The sequence below is a fragment of the Felis catus genome, chromosome B4 (genome assembly GCF_018350175.1).
Source record: "Felis catus isolate Fca126 chromosome B4, F.catus_Fca126_mat1.0, whole genome shotgun sequence".
Lineage (NCBI taxonomy): Eukaryota > Metazoa > Chordata > Mammalia > Carnivora > Felidae > Felis > Felis catus.
Window position 1 is genome coordinate 31,558,483 of NC_058374.1, and position 22,414 is coordinate 31,580,896.

Sequence of the window (22,414 nt, forward strand, 5' to 3'; positions counted from 1 at the left end):
AATATGGATGCAAAAATTCTCAATAATATACTAGCAAATCGAATTCAACAGCTTATAAAAAGAATTATTCACCATGATCAAGAGGGATTCATTCCTAGGATGCAGGGCTGGTTCAACATTTGCAAATCAATCAACATGATACATCACATTAATAAAAGAAAAGAATCATATGATCCTGTCAATCAATGCAGAAAAAGCATTTGACAAAATTCAGCATTCTTAATAAAAACCCTCGAGAAAGTTGGGATAGAAGGAACATACTTAAAGATCATAAAAGCCATTTATGAAAAGCCCACAGCTAACATCATCCTCAATGGAGAAAAACTGAGAGCTTTTTCCCTGAGATCAGGAACACAACAGGGATGTCCACTCATACCTCTGTTGTTTAACATAGCGTTGGAAGTTCTAGCGTCAGCAATCAGACAACAAAAGGAAATCAAAGGCATCAAAATTGGCAAAGATGAAGTTAAGCTTTCACTTTTTGCAGATGACATGATATTATATATGGAAAATCTGAAGGATTCCACCCAAAGTCTGCTAGAACTGATACATAAATTCAGCAAAGTTGCAGGATACAAAGTCAATGTACAGAAATCAGTGGCATTCTTATACACTAATAATGAAGCAACAGAAAGACAAATAAAGAAACTGATCCCATTCACAACTGCACCAGAATCATCAAATACCTAGGAATAAATCTAACCAAAGATGTAAAAGATCTGTATGCTGAAAACTATAGAAAAGCTTATGAAGGAAATTGAAGAAGACATAAAGAAATGGAAAAACATTATGTGCTCATGGGTTGGAAAAATAAATATTGTCGAAATGTCAATACTACCCAAAGGTATCTACACATTCAATGAAATCCCAATCAAAACTGCACCAGCATTCTTTTTGAAGCTAGAACAAGCAATCCTAAAATTCGTACAGAACCACAAAAAAGCCCGAATAGCCAAAGTAATTTTGAAGAAGACCAAAGCAGGAGGCATCACAATCCCAGACTTTAGCCTCTACTACAAAGCTGTAATCATCAAGACAGCATGGTATTGGCACAAAATAGATACACAGACCAGTGGAATAGAATAGAAACCCCAGAATAGACCCACAAACGTATGGCCAACTCATCTTTGACAAAGCAGGAAAGAACATCCAATGGAAAAAAGACAGTCTCTTTAACAAATGGTGCTGGGAGAACTGGACAGCAACATGCAGAAGGTTGAAACTAGACCACTTTCTCACACCATTCACAAAAATAAACTCAAAATGGATAAAGGACCTGAATGTGAGACAGGAAACCATCAAAACCCTAGACGAGAAAGCAGGAAAAGACCTCTCTGACCTCAGCCACAGCAATTTCTTACTTGACACATCCCCAAAGGCAATGGAATTAAAAGCAAAAATGAACTACTGGTACCTCATGAAGACAAAAAGCTTTTGCACAGCAAAGGACACAATCAACAAAACTAAAAGCCAACCAACGGAATGGGAAAAGATATTTGCAAATGACATATCAGACAAAGGGCTAGTATCCAAAACCTATAAAGACCTTACCAAACTCCACACCTGAAAAACAAATAATCCAGTGAAGAAACGGGCAGAAAACATGAATAGACCCTTCTCTAAAGAAGACATCTGGATGGCCAACAGGCACATGAAAAGATGCTCAACGTCACTCCTCATCAGGGAAATACAAATCAACACCACACTCAGATATCACCACATGCCAGTCAGAGTGGCCAAAATGAACAAATCAGTAGACTATACATGCTGGAGAGTATGTGGAGAAACGGGAACCCTCTTGCACTGTTGGTGGGAATGCAAACTGGTGCAGCCGCTCAGGAAAACAGTGTGGAGGTTCCTCAAAAAATTAAAAATAGGCCTACCCTATGACCCAGCAGTAGCACTGTGAGGAATTTACCCAAGGGATACAGGAGTACTGATGCATAGGGGCACTTGTACCCCAATGTTTATAGCAGCACTCTCAACAATAGCCACATTACAGAAAGAGCCTAAATGTCCATCAACTGATGAATGGATAAAGAAATTGTGGCTTATATACAGAATGGAGTACTACATGGCAATGAGAAAGAATGAAATATGGCCCTTTGTAGCAACGTGGATGGAACTGGAGACTGTGATGCTAAGTGAAATAAGCCATGCAGAGAAAGACAGATACCATATGTTTTCACTCCTATGTGGATCCTGAGAAACTTAACAGAAACCCATGGGGGAGGGGAAAGAAAAAAAGAGGTTAGAGTGGGAAAGAGCCAAAGCATAAGAGACTGAGAACAAACTGAGGGTTGATAGGGGGTGAGAGGGAGGGGAGGGTGGGTGATGGGTATTGAAGAGGGCATCTTTTGGGATGAGCACTGGGTGTTGTATGGAAACAAATTTGACAATAAATTTCATATATTAAAAAAAAAAAGAAAAGAAAACAAACTGAGGGTTGTTTGGGGGGTGGGCTAAATGGGCGAGGGCATTAAGGAGGGCATTTTTTTGGGATGAGCACTGGCTGTTATATCTAAGTGATGAATCACTAAGTTCTATTCCTGCAATCATTATTACACTATATGTTAACTAACTTGGATGTAAATTTTAAAAAATAAAAATTAAGATAAAATAAAAGAAAGAATGCAAAAAAAATTTAAAAAAAAACATTAAAATTTTTTTAAAATCCTATTAAGCATCTTATCCAACCACAACAGTATGAAAGCAGAAATCACCTTCAAGAAACAACTGGAAAAAAACAAAACACATAGAGACCACACAACAGGCTACTAAACAACCAATGGATTAACAATAACAACAAAAGAAGCAGCCAAAACCAAAATACCTGGAAACAAATAAAAATGAAAACACAACACTCTAGTCCATATTACCCAAAGCAACCTACAGATTCACTGCAATCCCTATCAAAATTTCAATGGCATTTTTCACAGAATTAAAATGAACAATCCTAAAATTCTTTTGGAAGCACACAAGAACCCAAATAGCCAAAGCAATATTAAGAAAGAAGAACAAAGCTAGAGGCATGATGCTCCCTGATTTCAAACTATACTACACAGCTATTGTGATCAGAACATTATGGTACTGGCACAAAACAGACACACAGATCAAGAAAACAAAACAGAGAGGTCAAAAATACATACAGGAGGAGAAGCGGCAAGATGGCGGCTTAGGAGGACGCTGGGCTCACCGTGCGTCCTGCTGATCACTTAGATTCCACCTACACCTGCCTAAATAACCCAGAAAACCGCCAGAGGATTAGCAGAACGGAGTCGCCGGAGCCAAACGCAGACAAGAGGCCCACGGAAGAGGGTAGGAAGGGCGGCGTGGCGGTGCGCGCTCCACGGACTGGCGGGAGGGAGCCGGGGCGGAGGGGCGGCTCGCCGGCCAAGCAGAGCCCCCGAGTCTGGCTGGCAAAAGCGGAGGGGCCTGACGGACTGTGTTCCCACAACAAGCGCGACTTAGCATCTGGGAGGTCATAAGTTAACAGCTCTGCTTGGAAAGCGGGAAGGCTGGAGGACAAAGGGAGGGAGAGCTGCTGAGCCCCCTGACGACAGAGCTCAGCTTGGTGGGGAACAAAGGCGCTCGCCAGCGCCATCTCCCCCGCCCATCCCCCAGCCAAAATCCCAAAGAGAACCAGTTCCTGCCAGGGAACTTGCTCGCTCCGCGCAAACACCCAACTCTGTGCTTCTGCGGAGCCAAACCTCCGGCAGCGGATCTGACTCCCTCCCGCTGCCACAGGGCCCCTCCTGAAGAGGATCACCTAAGGAGAAGCGATCTAAGCCTGCCCCTCCTACCCCCGTGCACCTTGCCTACCCACCCCAGCTAATACGCCAGATCCCCAGCATCACAAGCCTGGCAGTGTGCAAGTAGCCCAGACGGGCCACACCACCCCACAGTGAATCCCGCCCCTAGGAGAGGGGAAGAGAAGGCACACACCAGTCTGACTGTGGCCCCAGCAGTGGGCTGGGGGCAGACATCAGGTCTGACTGCGGCCCCGCCCACCAACTCCAGTTATACACCACAACACAGGGGAAGTGCCCTGCAGGTCCTCACCACGCCAGGGACTATCCAAAATGACCAAGCGGAAGAATTCCCCTCAGAAGAATCTCCAGGAAATAACAACAGCTAATGAACTGATCAAAAAGGATTTAAATAATTTAACAGAAAGTGAATTTAGAATAATAGTCATAAAATTAATCGCTGGGCTTGAAAACAGTATACAGGACAGCAGAGAATCTCTTGCTACAGAGATCAAGGGACTAAGGAACAGTCACGAGGAGCTGAAAAACGCTTTAAACGAAATGCATAACAAAATGGAAACCACCACAGCTCGGCTTGAAGAGGCAGAGGAGAGAATAGGTGAACTAGAGGATAAAGTTATGGAAAAAGAGGAAGCTGAGAAAAAGAGAGATAAAAAAATCCAGGAGTATGAGGGGAAAATTAGAGAACTAAGTGATACACTAAAAAGAAATAATATACGCATAATTGGTATCCCAGAGGAGGAAGAGAGAGGGAAAGGTGCTGAAGGGGTACTTGAAGAAATAATAGCTGAGAACTTCCCTGAACTGGGGAAGGAAAAAGGCATTGAAATCCAAGAGGCACAGAGAACTCCCTTCAGACGTAACTTGAATCGATCTTCTGCACGACATATCATAGTGAAACTGGCAAAATACAAGGATAAAGAGAAAATTCTGAAAGCAGCAAGGGGTAAACGTGCCCTCACATATAAAGGGAGACCTATAAGACTCGTGACTGATCTCTCTTTTGAAACTTGGCAGGCCAGAAAGAATTGGCACGAGATTTTCAGGGTGCTAGACAGAAAAAATATGCAGCCGAGAATCCTTTACCCAGCAAGTCTGTCATTTAGAATAGAAGGAGAGATAAAGGTTTTCCCAAACAAACAAAAACTGAAGGAATTTGTCACCACTAAACCAGCCCTACAAGAGATCCTAAGGGGGACCCTGTGAGACAAAGTCCCAGAGACATCACTACAAGCATAAATCATACAGACATCACAATGACTCTCAACCCGTATCTTTCTATAATAACACTGAATGTAAATGGATTAAATGCACCAACCAAAAGACATAGGGTATCAGAATGGATAAAAAAACAAGACCCATCTATTTGCTGTCTACAAGAGACTCATTTTAGACCTGAGGACACCTTTAGATTGAGAGTGAGGGGATGGAGAACTATTTATCATGCGACTGGAAGCCAAAAGAAAGCTGGAGTAGCCATACTTATATCAGACAAACTAGACTTTAAACTAAAGGCTGTAACAAGAGATGAAGAAGGACATTATATAATAGTTACAGGGTCTATCCATCAGGAAGAGCTAACAATTATAAATGTCTATGCGCCGAATACCGGAGCCCCCAAATATATAAAACAATTACTCATAAACATAAGCAATCTTATTGATAAGAATGTGGTAATTGCAGGGGACTTTAACACCCCACTTACAGAAATGGACAGATCATCTAGACACACGATCAATAAAGAAACAAGGGCCCTGAATGAGACATTGGATCAGATGGACTTGACAGATATATTTAGAACGCTGCATCCCAAAGCAACAGAATATACTTTCTTCTCGAGTGCACATGGAACATTCTCCAAGATAGATCACATACTGGGTCACAAAACAGCCCTTCATAAGTTTACAAGAATTGAAATTATACCATGCATACTTTCAGACCACAATGCTATGAAGCTTGAAATCAACCACAGGAAAAAGTCTGGAAAACCTCCAAAGGCATGGAGGTTAAAGAACACCCTACTAACGAATGAGTGGGTCAACCAGGCAATTAGAGAAGAAATTAAAAAATATATGGAAACAAACGAAAATGAAAATACAACAATCCAAACGCTTTGGGACGCAGCGAAGGCAGTCCTGAGAGGAAAATACATTGCAATCCAGGCCTATCTCAAGAAACAAGAAAAATCCCAAATACAAAATCTAACAGCACACCTAAAGGAACTAGAAGCAGAACAGCAAAGGCAGCCTAAACCCAGCAGAAGAAGAGAAATAATAAAGATCAGAGCAGAAATAAACAATATAGAATCTAAAAAAACTGTAGAGCAGATCAACGAAACCAAGAGTTGGTTTTTTGAAAAAATAAACAAAATTGACAAACCTCTAGCCAGGCTTCTCAAAAAGAAAAGGGAGATGACCCAAATAGATAAAATCATGAATGAAAATGGAATTATTACAACCAATCCCTCAGAGATACAAACAATTATCAGGGAATACTATGAAAAATTATATGCCAACAAACTGGACAACCTGGAAGAAATGGACAAATTCCTGAACACCCACACGCTTCCAAAACTCAATCAGGAGGAAATAGAAAGCTTGAACAGACCCATAACCAGTGAAGAAATTGAATCGGTTATCAAAAATCTCCCAACAAATAAGAGTCCAGGACCAGATGGCTTCCCAGGGGAGTTCTACCAGACATTTAAAGCAGAGATAATACCTATCCTTCTCAAGCTATTCCAAGAAATAGAAAGGGAAGGAAAACTTCCAGACTCATTCTATGAAGCCAGTATTACTTTGATTCCTAAACCTGACAGAGACCCAGTAAAAAAAGAGAACTACAGGCCAATATCCCTGATGAATATGGATGCAAAAATTCTCAATAAGATACTAGCAAATCGAATTCAACGGCATATAAAAAGAATTATTCACCATGATCAAGTGGGATTCATTCCTGGGATGCAGGGCTGGTTCAACATTCGCAAATCAATCAACGTGATACATCACATTAACAAAAAAAAAGAGAAGAACCATATGATCCTGTCAATCAATGCAGAAAAGGCCTTTGACAAAATCCAGCACCCTTTCTTAATAAAAACCCTTGAGAAAGTCGGGATAGAAGGAACATACTTAAAGATCATAAAAGCCATCTATGAAAAGCCCACAGCTAACATCATCCTCAACGGGGAAAAACTGAGAGCTTTTTCCCTGAGATCAGGAACACGACAAGGATGCCCACTCTCACCGCTGCTGTTTAACATAGTGCTGGAAGTTCTAGCATCAGCAATCAGACAACAAAAGGAAATCAAAGGCATCAAAATTGGCAAAGACAAAGTCAAGCTTTCGCTTTTTGCAGATGACATGATATTATACATGGAAAATCCGATAGACTCCACCAAAAGTCTACTAGAACTGATACAGGAATTCAGCAAAGTTGCAGGATACAAAATCAATGTACAGAAATCAGTTGCATTCTTATACACTAACAATGAAGCAACAGAAAGACAAATAAAGAAACTGATCCCATTCACAATTGCACCAAGAAGCATAAAATACCTAGGAATAAATCTAACCAAAGATGTAAAGGATCTGTATGCTGAAAACTATAGAAAGCTTATGAAGGAAATTGAAGAAGATTTAAAGAAATGGAAAGACATTCCCTGCTCATGGATTGGAAAAATAAATATTGTCAAAATGTCAATACTACCCAAAGCTATCTACACATTCAATGCAATCCCAATCAAAATTGCACCAGCATTCTTCTCGAAACTAGAACAAGCAATCCTAAAATTCATATGGAACCACAAAAGGCCCCGAATAGCCAAAGGAATTTTGAAGAAGAAGACCAAAGCAGGAGGCATCACAATCCCAGACTTTAGCCTCTACTACAAAGCTGTCATCATCAAGACAGCATGGTATTGGCACAGAAACAGACACATAGACCAATGGAATAGAATAGAAACCCCAGAACTAGACCCACAAACGTATGGCCAACTCATCTTTGACAAAGCAGGAAAGAACATCCAATGGAAAAAAGACAGCCTCTTTAACAAATGGTGCTGGGAGAACTGGACAGCAACATGCAGAAGGTTGAAACTAGACCACTTTCTCACACCATTCACAAAAATAAACTCAAAATGGATAAAGGACCTAAATGTGAGACAGGAAACCATCAAAACCTTAGAGGAGAAAGCAGGAAAAGACCTCTCTGACCTCAGCCGTAGCAATCTCTTACTCGACACATCCCCAAAGGCAAGGGAATTAAAAGCAAAAGTGAATTACTGGGACCTTATGAAGATAAAAAGCTTCTGCACAGCAAAGGAAACAACCAACAAAACTAAAAGGCAACCAACGGAATGGGAAAAGATATTCGCAAATGACATATCGGACAAAGGGCTAGTATCCAAAATCTATAAAGAGCTCACCAAACTCCACACCCGAAAAACAAATAACCCAGTGAAGAAATGGGCAGAAAACATGAATAGACACTTCTCTAAAGAAGACATCCGGATGGCCAACAGGCACATGAAAAGATGTTCAGCGTCGCTCCTTATCAGGGAAATACAAATCAAAACCACACTCAGGTATCACCTCACGCCAGTCAGAGTGGCCAAAATGAACAAATCAGGAGACTCTAGATGCTGGAGAGGATGTGGAGAAACGGGAACCCTCTTGCACTGTTGGTGGGAATGCAAATTGGTGCAGCCGCTCTGGAAAGCAGTGTGGAGGTTCCTCAGAAAATTAAAAATAGACCTACCCTATGACCCAGCAATAGCACTGCTAGGAATTTATCCAAGGGATACAGGAGTACTGATGCATAGGGCCACTTGTACCCCAATGTTCATAGCAGCACTCTCAACAATAGCCAAATTATGGAAAGAGCCTAAATGTCCATCAACTGATGAATGGATAAAGAAATTGTGGTTTATATACACAATGGAATATTACGTGGCAATGAGAAAAAATGAAATATGGCCTTTTGTAGCAACGTGGATGGAACTGGAGAGTGTGATGCTAAGTGAAATAAGCCATACAGAGAAAGACAGATACCATATGGTTTCACTCTTATGTGGACCCTGAGAATTTAACAGGAACCCATGGGGGAGGGGAAGGAAAAAAAAAAACAGGTTAGAGTGGGAGAGAGCCAAAGTATAAGAGACTCTTAAAAACTGAGAACAAACTGAGGGTTGATGGGGGGTGGGAGGGAGGAGAGGGTGGGTGATGGGTATTGAGGAGGGCACCTTTTGGGATGAGCACTGGGTGTTGTATGGATACTAATTTGTCAATAAATTTCATATTAAAAAAAAAAAAAAAGAAAAAAAATACATACATATTTACATGATCAATTAATTATGAGAAAGGAGGCAAGAATATACAACAGGGAAAGGACAGTCTCTTTAACAAATGGCATGGGAAAACTGGATAGCTACATGCAAATGAATGAAACTGGACTGCATCTTAAGGCATATGCAAAATAACTTAAAATGGATTAAAGATTTGAACATAAGACCTAACGCCAAAAAATCCAAGGAGAAAACATAGGTGATACCACCTCGACATTGGTCTTAGTGATATTTTTTGGATTTGACTCCAAGGCAAGAACAACAAAAGCAAAAATAAACAAATGAGAGTATAGCAAATGAACAAGTTTTTGCAAGTGAAGGAAATTGTCAACAAAATGAAAACGTACTGTGCTAAATAGGAGAGAATACTTGCAATTCATATTTTAAAAAAACAACTAATATCAAATATATATATAGAACTCACGCAACTCCAAGGCAAAAAAATTAAAAATGGGCAGAAGATCTGAGTAGACATTTTTTCTATAGCCAAAAGGCACATGAAAACATGCTCAACATCACTAATTATCAGGGAAATGCAAATTAAAACCACAATAAGATCATTTCACACCTTCCAGACTGACTAACCCCACCCCACACACATACACACACAAACACAAACACACAAAATACCAAGTATTGGTGAGGATGTGGAGAAAAGAAAACCTTCATTCACTGCTGGTAGGAATTAGTGCTACCACTATGGAAAACAGTACAGAGGTTTCTCAAGAAATTAAAAAAAGAACTACTGTACAATTCAGCAATTCCACTTCTGTGTATTTATCCAAAGAAAACAAAAAAACTAACTGGAAAAGATATATGTACCCCTATGTTCATTGCAGCTTAATTTACAATAGCCAAGATATGGAAGCAACTTAAGTGTCCATCTATAGCTGAAGGGATAAATATGTGGTATGGGTATACAATGGAATACTACTCAGCCATTAAATAGAAGAAAAACTTGCCATTTGTGACAACATGGATGGAGCTTCCAGGTACTATGCTAAGTGAAATGAGTCAGACAAATACCCTATGATTTCACTTACATGTAGAATCTAAAACACAAAACAGATGAACAAACAAAACAAAGCAAAACCCGACTCACAGATAAAGACCGATGGTTGCAAGAAGAGAGTGAGTTTTGGGGGTGGATAAAATGGGTGAAGGGCATCTAGAAGAACAGACTTCCAATTATAAAATAAATAAGTCATGGGAATATAAGTCACGGGGAATACAGACGATATTATTTATTAACTTTGGTGACATGGTAACTAGACTTATCATGGTGATCATTTCAGAATGTATATAAATGTCAAATCACTACATTGAACTCCTGAAACTAACATCAATTATACTTCAATAACAACAAAAAATGAAATACTGCTTCAAAGCTGGTATATACACAATTAAGTCCCATTTGTGAAAAGTTACATCCCACAGGAAGGTAAAGGTACACTAATATCAGGAAGCTATAATCCACACAGTTTACCTTATCTTTTTTCTTTCTACTCGTAAAATAAGTGAAAAAAGATTTAACTTTTGAGATCATTTAAAATTGTATTCTTTAAAGGAAATAAAGGCAAAGTCCATTTTGAAAAAGAACTGTTTAAACGAAAGTGCCTTAAAGAAATTTCAATGCTTCTCTAGAGTTTAAAAATAAACAAAGAGAAGGAGGAAAAAAGAGAAAGCAGTCAGAACCCTGTGAATATAACACCACCTCAAAATTCAAGGTGAAGTTCACAGCTTGTTATATAACACTAACTGTCAAGCCTCTTACTCCAGCAGAGTTCTTGGTAAATCAGTTTCAGCTTCCAGACATTCCATAAAGCCTGTGCTCTACCAACGAGATGAAATCTGGAGTCACCACAATTAGGACAGTGGTACAATACTCAATCAACAAACTTAAGTAAATAATTGAATCACACACTTATCACTGACATTCCATCTGTTTTTTACACCATGCTACATGCTTGCAATTCCCTGGCAACAGTGAACTACAGATGTGAACTACATCTCAAGTCACTGGTCTAAGGCCATCTGCCAGCTTTCCCCTTTCTTGTCCCAGTGTAAAGAAGTTAAAAAATAAATAAATATAATCATAACAATAAAAGAAAGAATGAGAAGCCAAGTAGTTCATAAATAGATTTCACCAGGTAATTACTAGATGGGATTTAGGAGAGTGTGTAAGTAAACTTCAAGCACTTAACAGTTAACAGCTCCAGGGCAAGGATGCAATGCCCGTCACTTGTTGTTAACAGAGGCCCATCACCCTTAGTTGCAGTATCAATTCACAATTTAATAAACATATTAAAATAAAAATTTAATAAACCCAAAGATAGTTTTTTTCACAGGAAAAAAAGGCAGAAGAAAAGAAACTCATACAACATTTGAAGTTTTTAAAGATACACATTCTATAAATTAATGAAGTCATTAGCCGTACAAAATTTGACATTTGAGTGTGCAGAGATTGAAAAAAGAAGGAGCCACAAGTCGCATGGTAGGAAATACATCTATAGCTTATTTAACTTTCACAAATTTCAAACATAATCGTAAAAATCTTTCAAGATTAAAGAACTAAATAAACATAAAAATGAATTTAACATGAATCATTCCCTAAGTTACCCAGATAATTTTTATTGGATGAATTTTTCCAGAAAACTGCTTTAAGCTCTCCCTTAATTTTGGAAATTCAGCTCGAGTTCTGACTCTAAAGTGTTTCACCAATGTACAGCAAAGTACAATGTTTGCAGGGATGTGTGATGACCAATAAAATTATTAGAATAATTTAAATGCTTGATTTCTTCATCAGCCTGAGTGCTTTCCATGATTATGATGTATACGTATGAAGTAGTGAGTGCCCCCAAATGAAAATGCTCCTATTAAGCATATGCTAAATCAACACCACTCTATATCTGAGCATAAATGAAGATAAAACACTCAACATTATGATTCAATTAAAAACCTCCAAGATACGTTACCTGCCGCCTCGAGCACTGAAAGGCACTACATGGATTCCCAGAGGCCCTCCATCGTTGGGGACTTGTACGAGCTTTACCATATCACTGTGAGACAATGATGAATGAGGGAGCATGAACATGTACTGTAAACAAACCAAAACCAAAACAAAACAAAACAAAAAAACTGCTACAACACAGACACACAACAACAAAAGAGAACAAAACGAAAATCCCACCAAGCACACACACATACATGTACACATTCTGGAATAGAAGCATGGTGATGAAAGCGACATTAAACACTACATACCTGAACACTAGCCTGATGGCATGCAGAGAGAGCAATCAGCAGAAATAACTACATTAAAATGACACAGAACCATTTCTCTCGGACCACACACTGTTCTATGTGTAATACAAGTACACATTTTGTAAGTCAGAACTCTAGATTCCCACGAAAAATTTTCCATCGCAGTATTTATTTCAAGGACAATATAGATTAAATGAGTAAAGGTGTTTTGGCTGCAGAGCACATTAAAATTTACAAAGTGCTCCTGCATATGTCATATTGCTCCTTCCAATAACTCAATGAGGTAAAAGCTTTTGCTTCTGTAGGTGACAGTCCACATGTGATCCAGCCATCTTTACATCCCACTGTTCCACCATAATTCAGTCACCATTTCCTACTTCTCTAAGTGTAACTGCAACGCAGGGTATGAAACTCCTTTCTCAAAGCCAACAGGTACCTGCTAAAAATCAAATAATTTGGGGGCGCCTGGGTGGCTCAGTCAGTTGGGCGACCAACTTCAGCTCAGGTCATGATCTCACGGTTTGTGAGTTTGAGCCCCGCATCAGGCTGTGTGCTGACAGCTCAGAGCCTGGAGCCTGCTTCGGATTCTGTGTCCCCTTCTCTCTCTTCCCGTCCCCAACTTGTGCTCTCTCTATGTCTCTCAAAAAATAAATAAATGTAAAAAAAATTTTTTTCTAATAAAAATCAAATAATTTTCATAAGTGTTTGTAATTGAGCTTTAAAGTCATGAAGAGATATAGAAGTAACATGAAGTTACTTCTATTACATAACTAAAGTACTTTACTATTAATATAATAAGCCAGAGTTTAATGAAAACTGGTTTAACTTAAAGAATGTAAATTTTCTAAACCTTTTATGAGATTTCACTTCCTTTATAGATTTTTCCGTGTGTGTGTGTGTGTGTGCACGTGTATGTGTAGTGCACAGAAATCTAAGTAGGTCTTATCTGACAATTTCTGAAACTAGTATTTCAGTTAAATATCTAGTTGAAGCAATGTGGACAACTATAAAGGAAATGCTAATTCTTCAATTATATTACGTAAATAAAAATAAAGTTATGCTACATACTATTAATGTCCTCACTATATAATATAAAGACTAAAGAAAATTAAAGATAGTGTTATCAAACAAATCAAAACAAAATTGAGAATACACACATATATTTAATCACATACACTAATTAGGAAAAAATTAGAATCCTGCCATACTGCCAAAATATTTACTAATGTAATACTATTCAAGTGAATTTTTAATTTTTTTATATTTTCATAGAATTTCACATCTTAGATACTTAATATCATTTGAACATCTAGTTAATGATTAGCTTGTCAACTGAGAATATAACTTATAAATTTATTTTATTCCACATTCTTTCTTAAAAGAACTAGGACATGGCAAGTCTTCTCAAATGTAACGGAGACTGCTGGTTGCTATCTGTCTAAACATAACCTGGTTCTCGAAACTATTACTCTCACTGACAGCAGTTTTTTGAGAGCCTTCCTTTGAAATACCAAGAGAAGACAGAGTTAAGAGTTTAAATGTTGATATCTAGGCCTTTCAACTTTTACCCAAAGTCAAAAAAAATTTCAGAATGACTGCCCTCCCTGGTCTAAATTACCACGGGAAGAAGTCCTAAGAACACCTTCCATTTAAACATGCCAATATTTAAGACAATTGTAAAGCTGAAATAATATAGTAAAGTTTTTCTTCTTCCTTTTATACCTAAAACCATGTTCAAGGTCCCTAACCTATGATTCGAATTTTTCAACAAACAGAGATTTCAACAAATCTCTCAAGAGACATTCAATTTTTCCAAATCAAAAAAATATATACTAACATGACTAATGCTTACATGATCCAACTGGTTTTTCAAGTAAAGTAGATCTACACATTTTGTTTTTAATTTAGCAAAGTTGAGGAACGAACAAATGACCAAAACAATGACATACAAAGCAATTTGAAAACAGTTACAGTGCTGTTAAGATGACATTGTCAATCAAATACTATTTTATATTATAATTTAATAGTATTTGCCAAGGCATGAAACTCAGGACAGAACATGTGAATTTCCATGCTATACTTCTTATATTAGATAATTAACTCAATAGATGAAAGATGCTCTTTGGAAAACAAACCAATGCAACGCATGGTTTTAACTAAGCACAAACATTCCGCATGCCATATGCTTTTGGAATACTTGCTGCTATCAGTGATGCTACATGTATATTACAAATTCAGTTAAAAATATCAGTAACTTACTCCAGAGAAAAGCTGGGTATATTCTCCAAACCGGTATCAGCATGTCCAACAGGTTCAACACGACTGTTGTCTTCTTCTGTCCCATCCTCATCCTAGAGACACACAGCACAAATAGAAGCACACTCTGTGTTACATTTACTTCCATAATGTGAAAGGAAATTGGATAAAACTGGAGTTTGATAGGCATTATGATCATGTTAACTGGGTCCTTCCTCCAGAGAGGATGACCTTTAATGATAAGATGGGTAGATGTATATGAAAAGCTGTATTTTAAAGTAAGTTTCCTGAGTTAGCATACCCCAGGAAGTGGGCAAGACACAACTATAGTAAGAAAAGAACTTCTACTTATGTGAACTTTCTTAACATTTTTATTTCACTTTTTGGTGTATGTTTTTGGAAGTAATTATACATTACTACAATGTTATATTAATAAATAAATGTATAGGCTATAGGTAATAACGTTTAACATTTTTACTAATCCAAACAGTTGAGACCATTAAAAACCTTAACAACTACCAAACGCTTCAAAGGTCCCCAGTTCCTACTAAACCAGATTTGTCAAAATGAGCATGCAGTATGTACAACCCTAGACTCAAATCCTTCATCCTCTGAAATTTCACATAAACTTACCCTAGGCCAAATGTCTGATTATGTACTTCTGTTATGAAGTACTAAGCCTAGAAAAAGGTACAAACAGCAAAATAATCAACCACCACTTTTGTTCTTCCTTTTAAAATGAAATATTATGTAAAAGTTATGGTCCCACATGTTGTAGAAATTGGGTAAGTATGCAATACTACAAAACACGAACGTGGAATAAATGTGATGGCTCATAAAAATAAATGAACTGCCACTCATGGATATGCTTACTTTATAACCTTGGCCATTGTCTTTCAATTAAAGAGTTCACTAACAGTAGAGTTGGCTTTTCAGGATCATTTGAATAATGGTAAACATGCCTGACTGATATCAGTGGTCTTATTAATCAAATTAGTAAGACTTGGAATCTCTAATCATAGTCACTAAGAGGCTTAGTGTGCTTTACCTTGGATCCACAGTGCCTGGCATCCAGTAGATACCTTAAATATTTTGCTAATAAAAACAAAATCATCCCTAGAAATCTCTGGGGTATTAAGTTTCAAAACACAAAATAATAAAATGTATTTAATCCGTTTCTTGGAAGTTTATACATATAACTTACATATACATGTAATTTGTTAGTCTATCCTTTCTTCTACATATAAATTTGATAACAGTGATTTTCTATGTGAATTTATTAAACCACCTATATAGGAGTTCACCATTAAAGATAAATTATATATTTTCAACTGTGTACTTGAGAGACTCATAGAAATTTAAATGCCATCAACAAAGACACCAATCGACAAAATGATAAGCCAAGGCCCTAGGTTCCACACACTGTTAAACAATATGTTAAATTCTTCAAGCACTATTAAGGCAACGCAGAGCAGTTGGTAATACCCAATTGACATTTCCTCTGAGAATCTGCCAAAATAAGAAGCTGGATGCACCGAATTTTTCTGTAAGTTGTGGATAGGTTCCATGTGTCCTCAGTGGTGGTGCACTGCATGAAACCAAAGTAGTTGAAGATTGATGATCCTATGTTTTAAGAGGCTCTAATACACACTTCTTAGTCATCTCTTAAGCACAAGCACATAATACATTACAAAGGTTAACCAGCATCTTGAACCTGCCTACAAACCACACTTCACATGTAAACAAGAACTCCTACAAGTATGCTTTTCCATTGGCAATGAGGATAGGGAGGAGAATAAAGTGTTTATAAATTAGATGGAAAACATAAAAATAATCTTTCAAGTTAAAAACATTTTGTTTCAGGATCCATTAATAATTTACACACTATGAAATGCCACCATAATGTATAACCAGTGTAACACCTAGGTTGTACTATGAAACAGCCACATAAATGAAATGCCCCGAACTACAGTGATAAAACAGTAGCTGATAATTTACACATTCATTGTTCCCATAGTGGCCATTATCGGGCCCCCACGAGCATGTAGAATATTATTTCATGCAGCTGCATATGGTGTTCAGTTTAGATCACAACACTCACTGCCCTGAGGCTGAGCTGCTATTGCTGTGGGAACCACAACTTAAAATTTCCCAGCTTCGGGATGTGTAAATATCAGTTCCTGTATTGCTTTATTTTGTTGTTTTGTACTTCTAAAAAGCTGTGATTGAACATAGTTGCTTTTAGCATGAGTTATTTACTAAATTCCATTACACATAGAAAATGAAACTATTATTTATCCCAAATCAATATTAAAGGCCTAAAATAATAATTCAAACTACACAATGTTAAAAAATTTCCAGGTGAGAAAATATATTTCTTATCCTTTCCCTTCTCTCCATTTTATAGTAGAATGTAGCGGTTAAGAGCCAGGTTTCAAGAATCAAACAGATTTGGGTGTGAGTACTCATTTGCCAATTTTATATCCTTAGGCAATTCACATACACCTTTTGTATTTCTATGTCTTCTTCTGTAAAACAGAAACAATAAAAACATCTTCTTCTTAGGACTATTGAGAGGGATAAGAGAATCCATAAAATAGCCATAACATGGTGCCTAACACATAGTAATTGCCCAATAAATGTTAGCTGTTATTGAAAAGAGAAATAAATAATAAATGACATAAAACATACCTCAAATAAATGATTCAAGGCAGTGTTACACAACTATAATTTAAGAGTATATATTCATCTATTCATACCTTATACCTTACAATACAAGTTAATGTTAAACATACTACCTACTCAAATAGAAAATGTATCATCCACATTTTAGAAACGTTCATAAAACCTGACATTTGTTGTGCTTTGCTATATACAAAGTACCTTCATTATAAAAGGTCTTTGAAATGAGAAAACATATGGAAAATATAAACACCTAAATGCAGTACACAATCAAATAAATGTCATGAGGAGGAAAGCATTATGGGTTAGGTTGAGGAAATTTGCAGAGAAAAAAAACTAGATGTCAAGAACTGTGAAGAGTCTATGGTTTTGCCCTACTTGAAAGATCCTAACTTAGCCTGCATAGCTTCATGGATGCTAGCAGAAAAAATGAGACCCCTGGGTCAGAGACAGAGGGCAGTTCATTACAGCAGTAGTCAGAGTATCATCCTTCTATGCACTGGTTTCTACAGTTGAAATTCTCACAAAGTGATGAGAAGAGAACCGGGGAACACTGGCACACACAGAAGGAACCTGAGCTTAGGGGACCCAAATACCTTACACAGGCAGTAATCATGTCTGCCCATTGCTCTGGAAGAGGACACTATTACCTATCTACCAAGGCCGTCTGCGGTATAGACATCCTTAAAGGGAAAATCCCGGACAAAGGCCTCTCTCTGCTCTCAAGATATTCAAAAATGGAGGAGAACAATGGACAACACAATTTAAGCATTGCCAAATGGTAGCATTTGTATGACTGCTAGCAAACCAAAAGTAGAAATATCATTAACAGATGCTCTATGATAATAATGCCTTCTTTTACAAATTTTTCTCATGTTTATTTATTTTTAAAGAGAGAGTGAGCAAGGGAGGAGTGGAGAGAGAGAGGGAGAGACACACAAGCAGGCTCTGTACTGGGGCTGGATATCAGGAACCATAAGATCATGACCTGAGCTGAGATCAAGTGTCAGACGTTTAAACCAACTGACCCACCGAGACACCCCAACAATGCCTTTATAAAGTAACGTGAAATGCTACTCTATAATAAAGTCATACCTTTCACACTAAAAGAAAAAAATTTTTCAGTGAATTCTGTGTTCAACCAAACAACTAAAGAAAAATCAAGAATGAAATTTGAAACAAATGCAAAGTCTTTACTTCCGATGGACCCTTTCATAGGAAGCTATTTTTGGATGTGCACCAGAAAAATCCAAGAAATTCAATAAAGCAGTGGACAGAACTCAAGGAAAGCCCCAGCATAAGGTGAAAAGACAGCCCAGAGAAGCAGAAGCCAATTGTGATTAGAGCAAAAGGATAGAGAAGTCTGGAAAGTCAATCTGCATGAAAAAAAATAAATTAATAATTGGTCTGATGTTTTTGAACATTTGGAGACTATTTTGACAGACCTGATGGAGAATGTGGGGGGAATTTTTCAGAAATATACAGATAAAATAAATTTTGAAAAGGTCAAAGCAGTGGACTCCAGGAACAACAAAGGAAAATGTGTAGGAAAGAATATTTTATCAGAGTACCTACTTACTTATGCAGTGAGCCACAAGTTACTATATAACGTGAGGCTCGTTATTACTTTAACTTAGATGATAGGGAGAAAATGGGGACATGGAAAGTAAAAGTGGCATAAAAGGAAAAACCATCTTCCACAGTGACAAGTCAACAGATGTTAATAACTGGTAACCAGGAAAAAGCAACATAAATATTTTATTTAGAAATATGGGAGTAAATACCTGAAAAAAATATCTGCATGAAATAGTCCCTCTGAGGAGACAGACTGGGAAAATCAGGAGGAGCAGAATAGAGAGTACTCCTTTTTTCATTAGAAACCTTCCAGTATTGTTTATATATTTTTATTCTGACTACATATTTGAAATGCCCAAAGGACCTAAGGCAGGAAACCCAACGTTCCAGCAAGGCAGCATTCCGCTTTCATCTTCGGGAGCAGCAGACCACACGGCTATCCAGGGGCTATTCTTGTGGGTCCCCGGTCCACAGCTCAGGTGCAGGAAAGGACACACATCAGAGGATGGCAAGCATCACCCTGACTTAAAAGCCTCACACCTCACAAAAGCTGGTACCTCAAAACAACACCATGCGCAGAGCGGCTTGTCACATATTTATAGTTTTTTGAGTCCATGTGCAATTTACTAATCAGAGGTCATTTTTACCATAAAAAGATAGTTGATGGAAGCCTTTATCAGGTTTTCAGAAAAAAAGAGCCCCAAACCCCTAAAGTTTAAATTCTCATGCAGAAGAAGGGAAAGATTTTGTTAACCTTTTACCTACTATATTGTATTGACTAAGCAATTTTTTTAAAAGATGGAGGAGCTCTAGTCAAAGGAGAGAAAAGAATAAGAGAAAATGAATACTTGATAAGCTTGGCTGAGGAGAAAGAGTTTTAGCCCAGGTTTGAAATGTGTATTAGGCAAGTGAGGGATACAGACATATGAATTTATTTGTTCCCTGCTTCTAGGAAAAATTAATTATCTTACTCTCTTCCATACTATGAATGATATAAAGGCCAAGCCTCACTTGAAAAAGCTTCAATATAACCAATGGACGACACATTCTGAAATCACAAGCACTCCCATGTGTTTAAGAATACTAAATTTGGCTAAACTAATGATCTTTTTAATTTCAAATATTATCTAGTTGTATTTCTTCCTTCTTGAGTATTAAATATCTTCTCCATAGTCACAGATTTAATATATATGTGTATATGTGTGTGTGTGTGTGTGTGTGTGTGTGTATTTTCTCCAAAAACTCAAGTAGATATCATTGCAAAGAAGTAAAGGATTTGTAATTGGAACACTTAAAAATTGAATGGTGCATCCATTGACCACCACATAAAGAGCAGAAATTTTGTAACTGGTTTGCTTATAAAGCAAGGAAATGAAAAGTACGCTTTCTTCTTTACAATAACATGATAAAACTTTATCTAGAAACCAATCACCTATATGTCTATATTTAAAGTCTAAGTTCCAAGGAATTAAAGATTTTGAATACATACGCCTACAATTTTAAAAAATAAGGTATCATTTTTAAAACATCTTATTAAAAGAACTAAAGTTATTTTGCCTCCTTAAATTCCCTGCACACCTATCTTTGATCTTTATATTTATGAAGCACAAAAGGAAATGAAAGTTCTGATGTTATCTTGTTAAACAAATTTACAATATTTTTCAAGTGTTTTTATTATTCTTAACAGTAAAATAATTTAATGGGCCCAATTATATTGCTACAAAAATGCTCAACTAAACAGTCTTTTTCACACTTCTTTGAGTGTCTCTAAGACTTTTCAAACTTAATGAGAGTCATGTTAACTACTAATGAGCTACAGCACCCAAAAAATATTTACTTGGATGTTCACAGCATGAATTAAATCACTTTTTGGGGGGATCACATTTGGCAAAAAATAATTCCAAGGAGAATCTCTTTCCATGTCCCCTAAGTATCGCAAATACAATTCCAGAAGGCTTTTGTGTTAATGTTGCCACACTTGATTAATTGGTCAAATCACCAGGGAAAAGTAATTTCCCATCACATGTGGAAAACAATTGAAAACATCTGGGGGAGGGGGACTTCTCAACTGAAAATGATAAAGCTATGGCAACCTCCTAAACAAATAAAATCAGGAAATGGGTAATATAATTTTACTTCGTGATCATTATATTCCACTTGAGTAAAAACATTTATGAAAAAAGCTAATTCAAATCCTTTAAGAATAGACAATGCTAGATAATAAGACCTTTTAAAATAAAAATATTTTTCTTGTACTTAGAGGGACATTAATAACCGTTCTACTTTTAAATGAAATACAGTTCATTATAACATAAACTGTACTCCACAGAACCCAGAGCTCAACACCAAATAACCGTGGGCTATATTAGGAATTACTCAGTACCTGTGATGTTAAATATTAAATGTGAGCTTCATCCCCTCAACAGGATTCCAAACATTCTCATCTCAAGTTAATACTGATCAAATGGAATGGCAAACATAGTATTTAACACAGCCCATGAAATTTTCATTTACCACAGAAATGAAACATTTCCTGTCTTGGAACATACACAACATGACTCCACACAACCCAAGGCAAGAGAAGAGTCTGTAAAAGAAGAACAGATGGTGCTGATTTATGAAAGCTATCTCACCACAGACAACAACAAAAAGTATGTATCTCTGCACCTGTTACATGCAAAGTGGAATCTCAAAATGAAGTTCCAAAATGGAAGTCTGCTTCCTGTAGATTGTTAGAATTTCAGGGCATGGAGGAATCGTATTGGAAGACATCTGGTCCAATATCCAATCACATACTGGAATCTCGTCCTTCACTTTATTCTTCCTTTTTTCCTGTGCCCCCATGATAAGGAAGCCCTTATATATTACTCCTAAGCATCACTGAATTCAATAACTAATCCCACCTAGCATCACCTGACTCACTCCTACCCATGTTTATCCCAAACAGACGACCACTCAAGTATATGTCACCACTTCAGCAATACGGAAGCCACCGCACTATTTATAGTTCCCCCACCACACACTAATGGCCAAGCAGCCCATTACGTGATAAGATTTTAATCAGCCTAATCAATCTGATTTCAAATGGAGCCTGCTTACCAGAATAACACAATTTGTTTTCTTTTGAACATTCCTGAAAAAATACTCTAATTTATGAATTGTTGAAACATAAGGACTTTGTAATCTGACCATCTTGCCTTTCTAACAATAACATTCTAGTCCTTATTGAGGTGACTTTTTTAAATGTTTTATTTTGGAGATGCCTGGGTGGCTCAGTTGGTTAAGCATCCAACTCTTGGTTTCAGCTCAGCTCATGATCTCACAGTTCATGAGTTCAAGCCCTGCATCAGGCTCTGCACTGCCAGAGCTTGGGATTCTCTCCCTCACTCCCTCTCTCTCTGCCCACTCCTCTCAAAATACATAAATAAACTTTAAAAAAATAAAATAAAATGTTTTATTTTGGAAGTAAGTAATACCTGGGTAAATAAAAAAGACTTATCTTACTCATTGGCTACTAAAATAC

The 22,414-nt window shown here is 37.3% G+C and overlaps 1 protein-coding gene across 22 annotated transcripts in view; it reads right to left on the reverse strand.

Annotated features, from left to right (window-relative positions):
* Positions 1–22,414, reverse strand: part of PARD3 (par-3 family cell polarity regulator) — a 678,503-nt gene that overhangs the window by 289,494 nt on the left and 366,595 nt on the right. For 21 of the 22 annotated variants that reach the window (XM_023256519.2, XM_023256518.2, XM_023256523.2 and 18 more), the window contains 2 exons: positions 14,638–14,729; positions 12,090–12,173 (listed from right to left, as the gene is read on the reverse strand). In XM_023256519.2, coding sequence (XP_023112287.1) covers positions 12,090–12,173; positions 14,638–14,729 — 176 coding nt within the window. The remainder of the gene's footprint in view (positions 1–12,089; positions 12,174–14,637; positions 14,730–22,414) is intronic. The other variant, XM_045061110.1, reaches the window with a different exon arrangement.